This window comes from Hypomesus transpacificus, chromosome 7 (assembly GCF_021917145.1).
Source record: "Hypomesus transpacificus isolate Combined female chromosome 7, fHypTra1, whole genome shotgun sequence".
In the NCBI taxonomy this organism is placed as follows: domain Eukaryota; kingdom Metazoa; phylum Chordata; class Actinopteri; order Osmeriformes; family Osmeridae; genus Hypomesus; species Hypomesus transpacificus.
In genome coordinates this window covers 9,469,373-9,489,364 of record NC_061066.1, presented here as the reverse complement: position 1 = coordinate 9,489,364, position 19,992 = coordinate 9,469,373, and the positions used below count along the sequence as shown (strand labels likewise).

The 19,992-nt window shown below is 49.1% G+C and overlaps 1 protein-coding gene across 1 annotated transcript; it reads right to left on the bottom strand.

The window, feature by feature from the left end:
- Window positions 1–8,968: 8,968 nt before the first annotated feature.
- On the bottom strand, window positions 8,969–14,249 carry gcnt4a (glucosaminyl (N-acetyl) transferase 4a). The gene is made up of 3 exons (XM_047023315.1): window positions 13,396–14,249; window positions 11,371–11,447; window positions 8,969–11,172 (listed from the first exon to the last, which is right to left on the bottom strand). Exon 3 carries the CDS (start codon window positions 11,169–11,171, stop codon window positions 9,867–9,869), a length of 1,305 nt encoding a protein of 434 aa, XP_046879271.1. The 5' UTR covers window position 11,172; window positions 11,371–11,447; window positions 13,396–14,249; the 3' UTR covers window positions 8,969–9,866.
- Between the last annotated feature and the right edge of the window lie 5,743 nt (window positions 14,250–19,992).

Below are 19,992 nucleotides of genomic sequence, written 5' to 3'. Positions count from 1 at the left end.
CATGTTGAATAGACCCTCATCCAATCAAAGACAGGAGCAAGGAGCAACAGCGCACACACTGTACACACACACTGTACACACACACTGTACACAAACACACACCCATATTGCATCTGACATTCCTCTGTTGTTAGTCGTGCTCACACACACTAACATACTTTACATACAAGCATATCTATCGTGTATGCACACTGTATGCACAAACAGACACACACATGCTCTGTCTGTTAGGGGCTCACTCACTGTAGTAGACCTCCCAGCAACACAGGCAACAGGTGGAGAGAGGGGGGGGGAGAGAGGGGGGGGGAGAGAGAGAGAGAGGGGGGGGAGGGAGGGAGGGAGGGAGGGAGGGAGGGAGAGAGGGAGGGAGAGAGAGAGGGAGAGAGAGAGGGAGAGAGAGAGGGAGAGAGAGAGGGAGAGAGAGAGGGAGAGAGAGAGGGAGAGAGAGAGGGAGAGAGAGAAGGAGAGAGAGAGAGAGGGAGAGAGAGAGAGAAGGAGAGAGAGAGAGAAGGAGAGAGAGAGAGATAGAGATAGAGGGAGGGAGAGAGAGGGGGGGAGATAGAGGGGGGGGAGAGAGAGGGAGGGATAGAGAGGGAGGGATAGAGAGAGAGAGAGAGAGAGAGAGAGAGAGAGAGAGAGAGAGAGAGAGAGAGAGAGAGAGAGAGAGAGAGAGAGAGATAAGGTGGGTGGGTTGCAGAGGCAGAGGTGACACACAAGACTTCATATCAATTATTAACTGAAATCCTGCCCACGTTTAATGAATTTATGAAGTCGGCAAACAATATTCTTTAATTACCACATTGCTTATCTGAGGAGACATAATCAAAATTAAAGAATTTGATCCTGAACATTAACAATCGCAGCAGTGTGTGGGAGCAGGAGAGGGGGGGGAAAGACAGGGGTTCAGATTACCCAAGTGGCCCTTCAGTAGTGCCATCAAGGATAAGAATTATTACTTTGAAGTCGTACTTTAGTCTTCAAACACAGACTCCTCTCACATGATTGGGCGGCCATGAAAGGGCCTCTTTCTAACTTAGTGTGTTTTCTTATTAATCCAACAGAAACCAACAGAACCACCCAGAATACAAACAGGATCTGGGAATGTGTTGGAAGGAAGGTGTATGAGGAAGGCAGGTGTGCTCCAGGTAAAGCTGTCACCAAGCTAACATCAGGTGAGAGGGAAGAGGAGGTGTGCTCCAGGTAAAGCTGTCACCAAGCTAACATCAGGTGAGAGGGAAGAGGAGGTGTGCTCCAGGTAAAGCTGTCACCAAGCTAACATCAGGTGAGAGGGAAGAGGAGGTGTGCTCCAGGTAAAGCTGTCACCAAGCTAACATCAGGTGAGAGGGAAGAGGAGGTGTGCTCCAGGTAAAGCTGTCACCAAGCTAACATCAGGTGAGAGGGAAGAGGAGGTGTGCTCCAGGTAAAGCTGTCACCAAGCTAACATCAGGTGAGAGTCTCCAGCAGCTGAGAGGGAAGAGGAGGTGTGTTCTCTCTCCTGCTCTCTCTCCTTCACAGACCGTCTGGATGAGTCTGGACTGTGGCCTCATGGACAGGAAAGGGTCACATCTTCACGACTGTTATTCTATTACTGTACAAACATTTGAACTGCAAAAATAACCCAATCCAGTGTTGTCCTGATGCTGATATATAGTAGTGTAATTCCTCAGCTGGGGACATATATGGCATGCAGGGTTTCTGACAGAAAGTACACTGTAAAGGAGACTGGAGAGTTAGATGAGTGGGTGTCAAAGGGTTGATACTTCAGTGTGGCCAGGAGCATCTAGAGTGATTCATCTGACAAACATGGAGGCACACTTCCTGAGCCCTGGACACCCCAGTCTGGACATCCCAGTCTGGACACCCCAGTCTGGACACCCCAGCCTGGACACCCCAGTCTGGACACCCCAGTCTGGACATCCCAGTCTGGACACCCCAGTCTGGACACCCCAGTCTGGACACTCCAGTCTGGACACCCCAGTCTGGACATCCCAGTCTGGACACCCCAGTCTGGACACCCCAGTCTGGACACCCCAGTCGGGACACCCCAGTCTGGACACTCCAGTCTGGACACCCCAGTCTGGACACCCCAGTCTGGACACCCCAGCCTGGACACCCCAGTCTGGACACCCCAGTCTGGACACCCCAGCCTGGACACCCCAGCCTGGACACCCCAGTCTGGACACCCCAGCCTGGACACCCCAGTCTGGACACCCCAGTCTGGACACCCCAGTCTGGGCCCCTTCAGGGTAATGCAGCAGAAAACTACACACACACTCTCTCGCTCTCACACACACTTTCTCTCACACACACCCGCACCCTCGTTCTCTCACACACAATCTCTATCACACAATCTCTTACAAACACACTCTGTCACACACACTGTCTCTCTCACACACATACACACACACTCTCTCTCCCTAACCTCTCTCTCTCCCTCTCTCTCTCACACACACACACCACAGCTCAGTGTGTCTGAAGGGGGTGGGCTGGCTGAGGCGGGCCTCTCTGCAACCAGAGCGGGCCAGGCAGACGCCAGGGCACAATCCAGGCATTGATTGAGCCACGACTCAGCGCTCAGCCCCCCTCTGTCCCAGAGCCACGACTCAGCGCTCAGCAGACAGGAGAGACTCCCTTACACTGTTTGTTTTGCTGTTGCTTGAAAGGAGCAGTTTCTTCCAGCAGTAGCTGCAGGAGCAGGCATTCGGGTTGCAGATGCACCATGTAATTCATCTGCAGTTACTCATTAAATGCCTACAAATGCCAGATATTGTGATGCGTACTGATGATAAGTGGCCAGTTTTTTTAGAACTTTCCTCATAAACTATCTTGTACGTTAGTCTAATATGGACTAGACATCATCATATAAAGGAAACACAATACTTTAGATGTTCTGTGTTAGCAAACAAGTAAGTTGTTTTGTATACTTCAGTGGGTACACTAATACTTGTTATTCTCATGGCAGAGGTGAATATTCACTGCTATCCTGCTCTGGAAGCAAGGTTCACTTCTAAAGGCCAGAGAAAAACATTGTCATCAAGATAACCATCCTAAAGATCAAAATGACTCAAAGTAAATGTTATATGGAACTGTTCAGTCAATAGATACGTCTCTACTAGCTGTCACTTGTTGTCACAGTGTTGTGATTGGTGTGTTAGGTGTGTAGTTCTAGATATTGCTTGAGAACAAGGTGTGTTCACAGCTCTCCCAACGGTTTTTCAGCGGTTGATCGGTTCCGTCTAAACTAACGCTCGTGTTCCTCCTTTGACACACCCTGAACTTTATTACTTCTTCATTACTTTCTTCATGACTGCTCGACGCCGTCTCTCTCACTAGCTACACGTTTCAGTGGGACAGGAAAACATTCAAGGGGCAGGTGACAAGTTCCAGAATACAGATGCCGTGGTAAACTTTCTTTAAGAAACCTTCCCTTTCCCTTTCCTGTCCTACGATCAAACAAGAAGCTGTGAAAAGGTACTCTGGAGTGGGGCAGGATTGTCCAGTTCTGCAGGCCTGGCTTTGCATGCCCTATTTCCTCACCCCCTCCACCCCACTTTCAACCAACCTCTGGACTGGCAGCCATGCACTGGCGGTGCGGTGTAGAGATGGGTGGAGAGAGAGTGAAAGTGAGGGATAGAGGGGAGAGGGTGGGAGGGAGGGAGTACAGAGAGAAGGGAGAGGGTGGGGAGGGTGGGAGTACAGAGAGAGGGGAGAGGGTGGGGAGGGAGGGAGTACAGAGAGAGGGGAGAGGGTGGGGAGGGTGGGAGTACAGAGAGAGGGGAGAGGGTGGGGAGGGAGGGAGTACAGAGAGAGGGGAGAGGGTGGGGAGGGAGGGAGTACAGAAAGAGGGGAGAGGGTGGGGAGGGAGGGAGGGAGTACAGAGAGAGGGGAGAGGGTGGGGAGGGAGGGAGGGAGTACAGAGAGAGGGACAGCGTTTGGAGAGAGAGGGAGAGAGAGCCCCATTCTTGCTGGCTGAGTGGGTGCTGCTCTCTCTGGGGAGCGCAGGACCAACATTCGTCACCACGGAAACGAGCGAGGCTGATGATGGGGATGGGGGTGATGACAGCAGCACTCAGCCTGGGCCAAGAGAGGCGGGAGCCAACAGTGAGCCAGCAGAATCTGCCCCTCTGTCTGCCTCACCGCGGCCAGCCTGGGCTCTGCTTTCAGCACCAGACAGGCTTCTGGTGCTGAGAATCAGACTGGACCCTATCCTTGAAGACTCAAACACATTTGTAATCATTTACTGTAATCATCAATTCATCTGTGTTTGAGAAACTTTCCACAGCTTCTTGTTGGTAATATATACTGTACTCTTCCTCCTCCTAACCCTAAACATGACTGTACTCTTCCTCCTCCTAACCCTGGACATGACTATACTCTTCCTCTTCCTAACCCTGGACATGACTGTACTCTTCCTCCTCCTAACCCTAAACATGACTGTACTCTTCCTCTTCCTAACCCTAAACATGACTGTACTCTTCCTCCTAACCCTGGACATGACTGTACTCTTCCTCCTCCTAACCCTGGACATGACTATACTCTTCCTCTTCCTAACCCTGGACATGACTGTACTCTTCCTCTTCCTAACCCTGGACATGACTGTACTCTTCCTCCTCCTAACCCTGGACATGACTGTACTCTTCCTCCTCCTAACCCTAAACATGACTGTACTCTTCCTCTTCCTAGCCCTGGACATGACTGTACTCTTCCTCCTCCTAACCCTAAACATGACTGTACTCTTCCTCCTCCTAACCCTAAACATGACTGTACTCTTCCTCTTCCTAACCCTAAACATGACTGTACTCTTCCTCCTAACCCTAAACATGACTGTACTCTTCCTCCTCCTAACCCTAAACATGACTGTACTCTTCCTCTTCCCAACTTTCTGCCCATGACCCTGTCCTGCCTTGGGCACTGGAAGCACTGTTACAGCTGGCCTTTACAACCTTAAAGTATGTCCTCTTTCATACATTTTTAGGCAGCATAAATACGTCAACAGGAAATAAATGTTGTCTTTCCCCCTCGTGTTTCCTCCTGGGATGAGTCAGACTTTGCAGGCCAGACAACATCCAGACAACATCCAGACAACATCCAGACAACATTTCCCTCAAGTTGTCGTCCTCAGACAACCACAGTAAGAAACTCTTCTACTTGAACGTTCTTGCTAAGTCTGTCTCCTCTGCTCTCCGTCCCCCTTTCATAACGACTCTCATATGACCACCACCCTCCGCCCCTCAACCTGATTACCAGTTCGACTGGATAATCCACCATTGCAGGTCTCACACAGCACAGCCAGGTTCCTCACGGCATCACTAATGTAGTTAGACATATAAGAGTCCTTTCTTAATAACAGGTTGCTGGTCCTTATGTAGTTAGACACAAAGGAGTCCTTTCTTAATAACAGGTTCCTGGTGGCCTGGACACAGAGGGATCACATGACTCCTTGTGTACATGATCAGCAGACTGGATCAACATGAAGACTCATCTCTGCAGCCAGAAGCCCCCTGAACGAGGACCTACAGTCAGTTTGATGGATTAAAGAGTCAGGGTTCTGCTTCGAGCGCCAACTAGCCTGCACTTCCTGTGCGCTACTGGCCAATGGCGGAATCCAGCTACTTCCTGTAAACTACTAGTCATTCAATGAACTGGATACAGTACATGGGCTCTTATGTTGACAGCATCAGTGACAGTAGTTGAGACACAAATCTTTTTAATGTTTTCTTTGCTGATGTGTGAACTGTGTATGAACCTGCTTGGCTACTTTGGAACAAAAATAGATTATTCATAGTCTTGTTGCGACAGCAACTGCTGTTTTGTGATAAATACCGTCTTGTGATGGATGGGCTCAGCATATTTCTGGTGAAATCGGTGCTTGACTATTCGGAGTCCTTCATGTGCTAATCCCAGCCTAGTCATTCATGTGCTAATCCCAGCCTAGTCCTTCATATGCTAATCCCAGCCTAGTCCTTCATGTGCTAATCCCAGTCTAGTCCTTCATGTGCTAATCCCAGCCTAGTCCTTCATGTGCTAATCCCAGCCTAGTCCTTCATGTGCTAATCCCAGCCTAGTCCTTCATGTGCTAATCCCAGCCTAGTCCTTCATGTGCTAATCCCAGCCTAGTCCTTCTGGATCCAGCCCAGCCCCAAGGAGGAGGAGTTGTCAGGCCAAATAGTGTCCTAGGGCCAAATAGTGTCCTACCTGATGTCACAATGCCATCCCGAAGCAAGGACGCGTCCGTCGCTATGCCGACCTTAAATTCCTGAGATTGCTACGCGTGCTAGCAGGAAACTGTCATGGTTGCTATACTGGTTACTAGGTAGGAAGTTTTGTATTTAGGCTTATTTAAACCAGTTTATTCTTCTCTATGATTTAAAGTTTTCACTCGTTCGACATTTCCTGCTAGCACGCGTAGCTATCTCAGGAATTTACGGTTGGCATAGGGACGGACGCGTCCTTGCTTCGGAATGGCATTGTGACGTCAAGTAGGACAGCATTTGGCCTTAGGACAGTATTTGGCCCTGAGCCACACTGCGTGATGGAAGTGACTGAATCAGAGATGTGATTAGGGAATGAAACAGGCAGAGTCTCTCCTTGACCAACAAACCTTGCTTCTTCAGCAGCTTGTTTTCACCGGCAGGTTGTGTTGAGATGCACAAGAATACTGCAGAGGGTGACAGAGCAGTTCTGGAGGAGAGGCAGTCGTGGTGACCTATATCCAAACAGAGAAAGGAGAAGAGAGAGAAAAAGGAGAGGAGGGGGGGGGGGGGGCTGAATTTGGACAGGGTACAAAATACCAGTGGAGGAAAGAGAATGATGCTTATTGTCCACTGTCCACCTGTAGACATCCAGCCAACATGGGGGAGGGGAGGGGAGGAGGGGAAGGGAGGAGTGGAGGGGTGGAAGGGTGTTCCTGTAGGCAGACGAGGAGAGGGTTTCATGTTCCTGCTTCTCCCCAGCTCCTAGATGCTGACCTGCGGACATTGTCAGGAGCCAAGCCCATCCTCAGCAAACCACCTGTCGCAGCTCAGCCCTCCATTTGTCTCACCCCTCCATCTGTCTCACCCCTCCATGTGTCTCACCCCTCCATCTGTCTCACCCCTCCATGTGTCTCACCCCTCCATCTGGTTTGTCCTGGGGGCAGGGCTGGTTTGTCCTGGGGGTTAGGGCAGGTCTCGACCTCCTAGCAGGTGTGTTTATGGCGCAGTGACCTTTGTATTGCAGGAGCAGGGATAATGTCAATGTCAATAAGAGAGCTCAAGCAGCAGTTTGCTCTTTGGCAAACACCCTGGGGCCAATTAGCCCCCTGCCCGCAGCCTCAGGGCTCCAGGAGAAAGCTGTTTGGCTTCTCATGGAGGCTACAGGTACACAGGATGAGTGCTTTCATTCAGAAATGAATATTGTTTGGCTGTGTACTATATACAGTGAGTTGGTAAACGTGTTTGAATGGCTTTCATTTTGCATATCAGCAAAGAAAAAGTGCAGATGAAATTTGAGTCTGTATTCCTAAAGTGTTTTAAATTTTCCCTCCCCCAATGTTTAGTGTTAGTGTTAGGGTTAGTGTTAGGGTTATTGTTAGGGTTAAGTGTTCGTCTGGTCTCTGGATAAGCTGCAGAACAATGACACTTCACTTATCAAGAGAACAAAGTCTTGGTAGCTGAGATGTGCTTTACATTCCCTGGTAGCTGAGATGTGCTTTACATTCCCTGGTAGCTGAGATGTGCTTTACATTCTCTGGTAGCTGAGATGTGCTTTACATTCTCTGGTAGCTGAGATGTGCTTTACATTCCCTGGTAGCTGAGATGTGCTTTACATTCTCTGGTAGCTGAGATGTGCTTTACATTCCCTGGTAGCTGAGATGTGCTTTACATTCTCTGGTAGCTGAGATGTGCTTTACATTCTCTGGTAGCTGAGATGTGCTTTACATTCCCTGGTAGCTGAGATGTGCTTTACATCCTCTGGTAGCTGAGATGTGCTTTACATTCTCTGGTAGCTGAGATGTGCTTTACATTCTCTGGTAGCTGAGATGTGCTTTACATTCTCTGGTAGCTGAGATGTGCTTTACATTCTCTGGTAGCTGAGATGTGCTTAAAATGTAAATGCAATAAAGGCATTACCATGTCCACAGTAGGCTCGTCAGAACGCTTCTACAGTCGAACATGAGTTTAACTCTTGTGAAACTTCCTTTTAGAAACTAAGTGTGAAATGTGTGAGAGAAGCTTTGTGTAAAACCACCCTGGATTTTTATAGTTCAGTGTTGTGAAACCAAGGCGTGAGTAACGACTCGGCCTGTTAGCACCAGGTTAACAAGTGTTTCAGAAGCAACCGAAGCAGATTAGCCTAGCCTTGGAGGCTTTGTGGGGCAGACTGTGTGAAGGTGTCCTGTACCACAGCACCATGCACTCAGTTGAGAAAACCCTCCAGGCACACTTGTTAACAGACTCTCCTGGATCAAATCGTGGTGGACAATCTTGTCAGCGGACACCCGATTACAGATCAGAAGTCTGGGGCACGGCCAGACACCAGAGACAGGCTGCAGCGCAGACACATGCTGCCTGTTGTTGTAACTTAACACATTAGCTTTTATATAAACAGCACTGAGATTCGATTTCTGTCTGCCTCAGCACTCAGTTAGCTGGATGACTATGCTAGCAGCACTGGCTACACTAGCAGACCGAGTTGTGTCCCTGTGTTTTAGGGCCCAGGGACCCATTACTCTCCTGTCCTGTCAGTGGCTGCCAGCCTCCCCAGCGTCCAGCTGGCAGGGAGGGGGGGTGGGAGGGAGGGGGGGGAGGGAGGGAGGGGGAGCAGCTGAGTTATGGAGGCTCTTCAGCCTCCGATGGAGATTTGATGAATATTATTCCTGCCGAGTCATCAGTCTTGTAGAGCTGGGTGTGTGTTTGAGTGTGGGCCTGGGGGAGGAGATTAAAACATCACTTGTATCAAGGAAGTTCCATGTTGCAGGGGACGTAATATTTCACCCTGCCAGCAAGCCTCTGTGTCCCATTCTCTAACAGTGACACATACCTGCCAGCAGGATAGCTGGCACACCTGAAAACTAACGCCAGTCTGTCAGACTTGAACCTCATTAAAACTGAAAGCATTCCTGATTTTAAATGGTTAGCCAATATTTATCAACAAGGCAGTTGGCTACGTAGAACATTAAAAAGTAGCTGGAATTATAATGTAAGTGAGCATTATAACAGAGCTGAACACTACCTGTGTTTTGGATATTTGCTCAAATTAAAGGACTACACTGAACAAACATGTTCCATTTATAGACAAATATGTAAACATGTGTTGCACCACGGCTAAATGCGTCATAGTAAAAAGTTACTTTAGATCATATTTTTATTAAGAAATAAATAAAATAAAGATAACGCAGTTGCTGTTGTATCAAACTCTCCTTTCTTCAGCTTCACTGCATACATTATAAAATAAACATTGATATTTGTCAATGTTTCCAAACCGTTGGAGTGTTGGTGGTAGGTGTGTGTGGGTGTGTCTGTGATTGGTCTGGAAAGTGGAGGGTTCTTTGGTGCTGCATGAAGGACAGAGAGATCACAGCACACGGACACAGGAATGGCTGTAAATTCAAGACACTTTTCAAAGATGGCATTTCTCCTTGTGATAGGCATTATTGTTGCATAACTCTGTGGTGTACAGCGACACATGCACTCCTCAGAGAAGAACAGGAAGATTCTGTCTCCTGAAGGTTCTGTCTCCTGAAGGTTCTGTCTCCTGAAGGATTCAGTCACAAACAGGACGGAACGTAGCTGTAGGAAAGAGCTTCATCCTGCCCTCTTAGTATGAGCTCCCCAAACTCCTGGTGCTCCTCACTCTCCAAACACACAACAGGGCGCTCCCTGTCTTCATTTCTCCTCATTCACCAAGTTCCTACTGTGCTGTCTCTTCTCCTCCAGTGTCTCCTCCAAGCACTTGATCAGCACTGGGTCCACTTTGGGATCAAACTTGTTGGCAAACCAGTGTCCGTAGTTGAGCAGCCAGCGTAGCTCAGCCGCACCGTAGATGCAGACGCTCCTCATGTGAGCGCCGGAGCAGGGAGGGTACAGTGAGCCCTCCAGGTAGTTCCACTTCACCAGGCGCGTACGGCTCTGCAGGTCAGTCACGTCGGGGGCGGTCGGTAGGATGCCTCCCGGTACGCCCGGGACGCGCACCAGCGAGGCCCAGAAGTGCTCGTCGGGGGAGTACGTGTCTGCGGACCACGCCAGGAAGTCCCGAGCCACGGGGCTGCTGCCCACAAAGCTGACAAAGTCACGAGGCAGGATGAAGTATGCGCTCCCGCTGAACACCTGCAGCGCGTGCGGTGGCGGGGCCTTGGGCCGGCCGGTCCTGACCGGGAGACGGCGGTACTCGTACGGGACGTCCTTCAGCTCATGCTGGAACAGGAAGCGCTGCTTCTTCAGTTGGCTGGGCCGGCTGGACTCCAGCATGCTGCTGCCGTTCAGCGCCCGGAGCTCCCTCACCAGATCCCTGTTCCCCCGGAGCGGGAAGTCCTGGCCGCACAGGTTGATGACGTACTTCCAGCTGACCTCTGAAGCCAGCAGGTCAGACAGGCAGTTGAGGTCGGCGTTGAGCCGTGTGATGTGGGCGTACAACACGGTCTCCAGCCGGGAGGCGATGAACACATTGGGGAGGCAGCGAGCCAGGTTGTTCATGGCTGTGATGAAGGGTAGGGAGGACTTCTGGTCGTAGTGGATGCAGTAGACGTTGTGAGGTGCGTAGATGGCTCGCAGGATGCGCTCTACCATGGGAGCGTTCTTGTGGACCACCAGCGAGTACGCCAGCGGGAAACCTCTCTCTTCCTCAGAGACCGACATGAGGTCATATCCTCTGGCCTCCACATACCTCTCACAGTCTGCGGTCAGAGACACTACGCTGTCGTCCTCCAGGTCCACGATCACCTTCCTCCGTATCTCCAGGGACTTGCCAATCTCCACAGGGTCCAGGTTGTATATGGCCGTGCAGTTGATGTTGTACCTGTGGGTTTTGATCCTGTATGCACTGGCGGTGATCCCATAAGGCTCGATGTAGAAGTGGTTTCTCACTGACACCTTGATGTAGACCAGCTTCAGCAGGCACAGAGCCAGCAGAGACACGCAGAGCAGGCAACATCTGCGTCTCACTTTATGGAAGGGGGAGCATCTTATTTTCATTCTGTGGAGGAGAAGACAGGTAGTGGTCTTGGTAACAGGAAGAGATGCATGATGGGAATTACAGTTGTTAACTTAATTCATGTAAAAAAATAAGATTCCTTTTATACGTTATTAATATTTTAATACCATTTATATTGACCAATTAAGAAGAATTTACTTCAATGCTTTGTGGATTTGCATTGAACAACAATATTAATACCTTGCACTCTAGAGAAGTCTTTGAAGTTCTGCCAGATGCCATCAAAAGGTTTGTCTTCTGAAATCTCATAAGGCAACCTATAAACGAACAGATTGCAGTTACTAAAATACTTACATAATCCTGACACCCAGCAATACATTTTTGTCTACTATAGTGGACATTAGTTTTGGACTAGTACCTTAGCAACCATATTGTTCTTTGTATGTATTTATCTTGTCCAGGTGAAAGGAAATCTTGGAGCTTCATGACAGAAAAATATCTTACCTGCTTGTCCTGTTTTAACTTACATTTCAAATAAAGGAAAAATCCTATCGTCCTATTACAGAAGCAATTCCTAAACTCACCGATGTGTTCTATTTCTGTGTTCACGTTCCTCATCTTCATTACTACAGACCAAACAATAGTGCTGCTGCCATTTTTGGGAAATTACAATGGTTCTATATTCCTACACTAAGATAAGATAGGATTTTTTCCTTAATACAGTTAGGAAACATGTTTCAGTGATACCAGAAGTCCTAATGCAGTTAGGAAACATGTTTCAATGATACCAGAAGTCCTAATGCAGTTAGGAAACATGTTTCATTGATACCAGAAGTCCAAATGCAGTTATGAAACATGTTTCAGTGATACCAGAAGTCCTAATGCAGTTAGGAAACATGTTTCATTGATACCAGAAGTCCAAATGCAGTTAGGAAACATGTTTCATTGATACCAGAAGTCCAAATGCAGTTATGAAACATGTTTCAGGGATACCAGAAGTCCTAATGCAGTTATGAAACATGTTTCAGTGATACCAGAAATCCTAATGCAGTTAGGAAACATGTTTCATTGATACCAGAAGTCCAAATGCAGTTAGGAAACATGTTTCAGTGATACCAGAAGTCCTAATGCAGTTAGGAAACTTGTTTCATTGATACCAGAAGTCCAAATGCAGTTAGGAAACATGTTTCAGTGATACCAGAAGTCCAAATGCAGTTAGGAAACATGTTTCAGTGATACCAGAAGTCCTAATGCAGTTAGGAAACATGTTTCAGTGATACCAGAAGTCCTAATGCAGTTAGGAAACATGTTTCAGTGATACCAGAAGTCCTAATGCAGTTAGGAAACATGTTTCAGTGATACCAGAAGTCCTAATGCAGTTAGGAAACATGTTTCAGTGATACCAGAAGTCCTAACTGCCCTGAACGGGGATCCGGTGGGTTTCAGACTAAGGAAGTTTCTGTAATGAGGCCCCTGGGGTTTGGTAATGACGTCACACAAGTGAACGGTCTCAGGAATATAACCGTGTAATTCGTTTGTTTTTGAAGATTCTGACTCAAAACTGTAACAAATAGTAAAAGTATTAGACTTTATTTCCCCTTGAAATTAATTTATTTTATTCAAACGCTTATTACGTAAAATGTATGCAAAATACTTAAAAATATCAAATTTCCGGGTATCATTTCGATAATGTTAAGACCTTAGTCTATATTTAAACGTTTTGAATTTTTGAGTCAAAGAAAAGAAAATCATGGTAAATTATTCATAGAAAATTACCATTAAAACTTCTATTGAAAGGAAGGTCGTATCGATACAAAAAGACACGCGCCTTTAAACTGAAGGACCGCCAACACAGCCAGGTGAGAAGACAGCGTTGATCGATGTTTAAGTTAATTACAAGCTAAACATCTAACATGACTAACCAAGGACATTCTGTCAATGTTTTACAGCCTTGAGAGCTGAACTTTAGTTTCTGAAATAAAAGTTCGCTGGAAAATATTCCATACGTCTAGGCTATTGTAAGTGTAGCCTGAAAAAAAGCGTAATAGTTATTTAGTTTAGGAAGACATAGGATAGTTTTATTTATAATCTGGTTTAAGGATGAAGTAATAAATGTATCAGACCCCTAACCCAAACTTTGTCCGACACATTTAATACAAGTCTGAAAGGCCAACGTGCTGTGTGAACGATGTCAGGACCGAAAAAGAAAAAAACGATTTCAAATCGTCCCGTTGCAAACAACCTATAGAACACAACACAACTTACCACTCGGGAATCTGAATTCTCACATCGGAGCATCGTGAGTAGTGAGCCGCACCGCTGCCGTGCAGGACTGGCGCTGGAGGGACGTCTTCTGTAGGTGTGGTGGAGCAACATCACACTGCAGACTGTCACGGAGTCATGTGAGATCATCAGCCAAGCACAAGTCCTCCTCCGCCCACTACTGGCTCATATTATACTCTGGCTTGTATGGGGGTTGAATTGTAAAAAAAAAAAAACACATGGAGATGGAGGCCATGTGATTCTTATCAACCGGAACCGACCGCAATACAAAAAACCGACCTTTTATGCTAAAAAAGCTTCTGTCCTCTTGGTTTACTAGTTCAGTGTTATATGCTACAGTTCTAAGGAGCCTTACAGTAACCACAGAAAAACAAAGCACTTTTTCTGTTTTTCTGTTAAACGTCATAGTTTAGATTTTAATCAAAACTAATTCAAAGTAATGTAATTGATGTAAACTTAAATGCGAATAGTCAACGATTATACAGTCCAACAATTGTCCAACAAAACGCAGAAATAACATTATTTGAACTCAAACTAAATTACCTATAACCGTTTTAACACCATGTTTTACACTGCAAACTACATTATAGTAACAGTAGTGTAGTGTAGGCCAAATCCACAACCCTACAACAAAAACCACTCACTGGGTTACCACCCAAAAACAACATGAGGTTCATGAATGTTTCATATCAGGTGTGGTTAGGGATTCTTTGTGAATGGTGAGGTGACGGTCAGCAGGCCAGTTCTCCAGGGTGAGGTGCCCCTCCCCTGGGAGGAGTCAGCAGGCCAGCCCCTCCCCTGGGAGGAGTCAGTAGGCCAGCCCCTCCCCTGGGAGGAGTCAGCAGGACCAGTTGTCCTCCAGACACAGGCGCTCCCAGTAGCCGTCCATCACGTCGCTGGGCGCCAGCTCCTCCTCACACACCAGCCGGATCGTCTTGATCTGCAGGAGGTGTTGCAGCGCTGTCCATTCTGAGAAAACAAACACTCCATAATCACCACTCTATTTATAGCTAGTGCCGTGGTGCACTTGTTTATGACCCCAGTTCATCCCCACACAGCAGCTCGCCAGGTGCAGAACCCACTAGACGAGGACATTCATTATTGAGAGGCTGTGGGCATGCTTCAACAGACACGCAGCTCTGTTGTCGGGGTTAGGGTTAGAATCTCCAGTCAACACTGAAGAGGCAGAGACCAGTCAACACTGAGGAGGCAGAGACCAGTCAACACTGAGGAGGCAGAGACCAGTCAACACTGAGGAGGCAGAGACCAGTCAACACTGAGGAGGCAGAGACCAGTCAACACTGAGGAGGCAGAGACCAGTCAACACTGAGGAGGCAGAGACCAGTCAACACTGAGGAGGCAGAGACCAGTCAACACTGAGGAGGCAGAGACCAGTCAACACTGAGGAGGCAGAGACCAGTCAACACTGAGGAGGCAGAGACCAGTCAACACTGAGGAGGCAGAGACCAGTCAACACTGAAGAGGCAGAGACCAGTCAACACTGAGGAGGCAGAGACCAGTCAACACTGAAGAGGCAGAGACCAGTCAACACTGAAGAGGCAGAGACCAGTCAACACTAAGGAGGCAGAGACCAGTCAACACTGAGGAGGCAGAGACCAGTCAACACTTAGGAGGCAGAGACCAGTCAACACTGAAGAGGCAGAGACCAGTCAACACTGAGGAGGCAGAGACCAGTCAACACTGAGGAGGCAGAGACCAGTCAACACTGAAGAGGCAGAGACCAGTCAACACTGAAGAGGCAGAGACCAGTCAACACTGAGGAGGCAGAGACCAGTCAACACTGAAGAGGCAGAGACCAGTCAACACTGAGGAGGCAGAGACCAGTCAACACTGAAGAGGCAGAGACCAGTCAACACTGAGGAGGCAGAGACCAGTCAACACTGAGGAGGCAGAGACCAGTCAACACTGAAGAGGCAGAGACCAGTCAACACTGAAGAGGCAGAGACCAGTCAACACTGAGGAGGCAGAGACCAGTCAACACTGAGGAGGCAGAGACCAGTCAACACTGAAGAGGCAGAGACCAGTCAACACTGAGGAGGCAGAGACCAGTCAACACTGAGGAGGCAGAGACCAGTCAACACTGAGGAGGCAGAGACCAGTCAACACTGAGGAGGCAGAGACCAGTCAACACTGAGGAGGCAGAGACCAGTCATCTGGGGTGTAGACACACCTGTGGGGGGTCCGTGGGCTCCGGGCTCCTGGGAGGAGGAGCGGCGGGGCTGGGAGGAGGAGGGGCGGGGCTGGGAGGAGGAGGGGCGGGGCTGGGGATGTGCTGTAGGACTGTGGTCTGTTCCTGCGTCTGTATCCAATATGTAACTAGACAACGACCTCTCCCTGTAGTTGACCTGCAGAAACAGTAATAGGTCAAAGTGAGCCCCTCACATCCTGTACAACAGTTTATATGTACGGAACAATAAACACATCCTGTGTCTGCTACCAGCAGGTGGCAGACAGACCAGCAGAAGCTTTCATTCAAAGCCACGTATAAATAGTGTATGTGCAACATACAGCATCCAGATCAAGGATCTGGATCTTAGTTCTTACAGTGTTCTGGTGGTAAGCGTCAAGGAACGGTCTGTATTTACTAGTGACACTGCAAAGTAATCACGTCTCTGTTACCACAAGGACAGGGAGAAGGAGGAGGAGCTTGTGGCTGCTACTGCTCTGTGGTGCTTTTTTAATCTTCATCAGCTTCTGCTGTTCAATTTCCTCCAACTGACAAGCCGGTCTGGAAACAGGAAGTAACACTCTCGCACAACCCTTCCAGCTCCAGTGCCTCCAACTTCACCACCTATCTGCATGTTGGAGACGGTGGTTGGGGAATGTCTCACAATGTTTCTTGTGATGAAGATGACATGACTGAAATTCCTCTTTGGGTTGTCAAGCTTGTTTCAGCTGGGTCGGCTTATGAAACACTTATTGAACTTTTACAAAACACCCAACTTAAAGTGTGTTAGTGTGGACTTGTATTAACTTAAACTAAAGCGCTAACAGGGAAAACATAGACATCCTATTTTGAGCACCCTGTTGCCTACATTATGGACACTACCGATGCACAAACAAGGCAGTACAGGAGAAGCAGAGTTATGTTAACAGGACTCTGATAGGCCAGTGTGTTAACAGGACTCTGATAGGCCAGTGTGTTAACAGGACTCTGATAGGCCAGTGTGTTAACAGGACTCTGATAGGCCAGTGTGTTAACAGGACTCTGATAGGCCAGTGTGTTAACAGGACTCTGATAGGCCAGTGTGTTAACAGGACTCTGATAAGCCAGTGTGTTAACAGGACTCTGATAGGCCAGTGTGTTAACAGGACTCTGATAGGCCAGTGTGGGCAGAACAGCTCTCTCCTGCTACAACAGTAGATGTCTACAGGTGAGATCCAAGCTCCCTATTTAACACCTGCCCAAGTGTCCTCCCAGGAGCATCTCCTGGAGCATGTGGAGTGTAGGGTGAACACCTGTACCTTGTCCCAGGTGTAGGCGTGGCTGACAGGAATGTTGTTCCCCAGGATGGTCTCCACCCAGCCCTCCGGAGCCGACAGCACCCGGCCTTGCGAGCCCTGAACCGACCCGTCAGAGAGCAGCGATGCACGGTGAGTACACCCCTGGACACACACACTGGTGAACACACACTCTGGATCCACACACACTGGTGAACACACACTCTGGACACACACACACTGGTGAACACACACTCTGGACACACACACTGGTGAACACACACTCTGGACACACACTCTGGACACACACACTGGTGAACACACACTCTGGACATACACACAGTCTGTAGATGTTTTTATGTCATTCAGGCAGGAAACATGTTTGTGCAGTTGATTATGACTCACAGCAACATCATAGATACCTCAAAGTACTACGACTACAGAATACTACAGAACAGAGTGTCAGGAAAGTGAAGGAAGCTGTGATTGGTCCAGTCTGACTCACCTTCCAGGTGAGCTGCAGGACTCCGTCCCCTGGGGATAGCACCCCCCTCTGGATGAGACCACTCAGTGTCCTGTTGACCCCCTCCTCACCCCCCTCTCCACGCTGCAGGCTTGCACTAACACTTCCTGTTTGAGGCTTGGAACTTCCTGTTTGTGACTTGGCACTTCCTGTTTGAGGCTTGGAGTTTCCTGTTTGAGATTGGCCACTGGTGCTAGCAGCCTGTGGTTTGGTGATGTCCCTCTGACCTCTCTGAGAGGAGCAGGGCTCTACAGGGGAGACCGGGGTGGAGGGCACCAGGAGGACACTGGGGGGGTGAGTGGAGGAGGTGGGGAGGGGAGTGGATGTGCTGGCTGGGGAGGTGTTGACGGAGTGAGTGGAGGTGTTGGGGGAGGAGGGGCCCTTGTGAGGGCGGAGCTTCTGCCTAAGGTGGTTCTGTGTCTGCAGAACTCCCAACAGCCTCCTCTGCCTGCTGGCCAGCGAGGCCAGCTGACCCCTCAACACACCCTGCCGGAAGGAGTCTGCCGCCATCCTGCCCCCCACACACACCCCGCAGACCCAGCGTTACACACACACCCAGCAGACCCAGCGTTACACACACACACACCCAGCAGACCCAGCGTTACACACACACCCAGCAGACCCAGCGTTACACACACACACACCCAGCAGACCCAGCGTTACACACACACACACCCAGCAGACCCAGCGTTACACACACACCCAGCAGACCCAGCGTTACACACACACACACCCAGCAGACCCAGCGTTACACACACACACACCCAGCAGACCCAGCGTTACACACACACCCAGCAGACCCAGCGTTACACACACACCCAGCAGACCCAGCGTTACACACACACACACCCAGCAGACCCAGCGTTACACACACACACACCCAGCAGACCCAGTGTTACACACACACACACACACCCAGCAGACCCAGCGTTACACACACACACACCCAGCAGACCCAGCGTTACACACACACACACACACCCAGCAGACCCAGCGTTACACACACACACACACACACACACCCAGCAGACCCAGCGTTACACACACACACACCCAGCAGACCCAGCGTTACACACACACACAGCAGACCCAGCGTTACACACACCCAGCAGACCCAGCGTTACACACACCCAGAAGACCCAGCGTTACCCCCCCCCCCCCCCCGCAGTCCCAGCGCTACACACCCAGCAGACCCAGCGCTACACGCGTGCCCCAGTCAGACAGGATGTTCTGGTGCAGCTGCTGACCTGTACTTCCTGGTGAGGTCCTCCTTCTCTGCCTTCTGCTTAGCCAGCACGTCACTGAGCACGCTCTGGATCTGAGAGAGCTGCATGCTTAGCTGGTCTGGGGAACACATGAGCAGCTGTTAGCAAACACAATCACTCACAAACAGCTACATCTGGAGTTACATGTCCATCTCCATGTTCTACCACTGAGCTATACCCATCCCTATGTTCTACCACTGAGCTGTACCCATCCCCATGTTCTACCACTGAGCTATACCCATCCCCATGTTCTACCACTGAGCTATACCCATCCCCATGTTCTACCACTGAGCTATACCCATCCCCATGTTCTACCACTGAGCTATGCCCATCCCCATGTTCCACCACTGAGCTATACCCATCCCCATGTTCTACCACTGAGTTATACCCATAATTTTGTCTTTGCAGAAGTTCAGATATTCTGTATTTAAATTTGATTTTTGATGGATTCTTATTTGCATGGAAATTTACATTTATTTTTTTATTTATTAATATTAGCAACACATCTGAGATTGGCTGAGTCGTAGACTGCAGAACTTCCCTGAACAAGCACAGGGATAATTGTGATGTTGACACAGACTGGTTCCAGATCAGACTGATTCCAGATCAGACTGGTTCCAGATCAGACTGGTTCCAGATCAGACTGGTTCCAGATCTACCAGCCCACCTGAGTCTCCTGGTTGTGCAGAGTTCCAGGCTGATATCTCCTGTTGTTTCCTCTCCACCTCTTCCAGGGCTGCAGTTATGACCTGGAACTGATCCAGCTAAACATGAGCAGGACAACAACAACAACAGCGTCAGTGAGAACAGAGCCTGGCGGTCTGCAGTGTTTGGGTGTGTGGGGCGAGGTGCAGGCAGCCCTCACGGTGTGTGTGGAGCCGTGTTTCTGGGGGTCACAGCGACGCCTTGCTCTGTCTGTGTCGCTCTCCTCTCCTCTCCCGACCCCTCCGCTCTCTGAGGACGCACTGGGCCCCCCTCCGTCCAGACGCCTCGAAACTCCCCTTCCCTCGGAGGACCCGGGCTCTGAAAGAAGACGAGACTGATGAGCTCCTCTCAGACAACAGCACTGGTGTCAGATGGACCCGTTCACAAAAGGGTTGGATTCTTGTGATGAACCTGGAATTCAAAAGCTTTTGAAGAGGAAGTGATAAAACAAGGTGTCTGTTGTTTGTCTATGATGCCTGGTGTGTTAAAGTAGTTTGGACAAGCTTGTTTGGTTTGTCTGGTAAGAATATTACAGGCATCTGCTGTAAGAGTCTTTAGACAGAACAATGAAGCTGTTTAAACCCTCTGAATCCTCCCTGTTAGTCCCAGCCCCATCCCATCCCT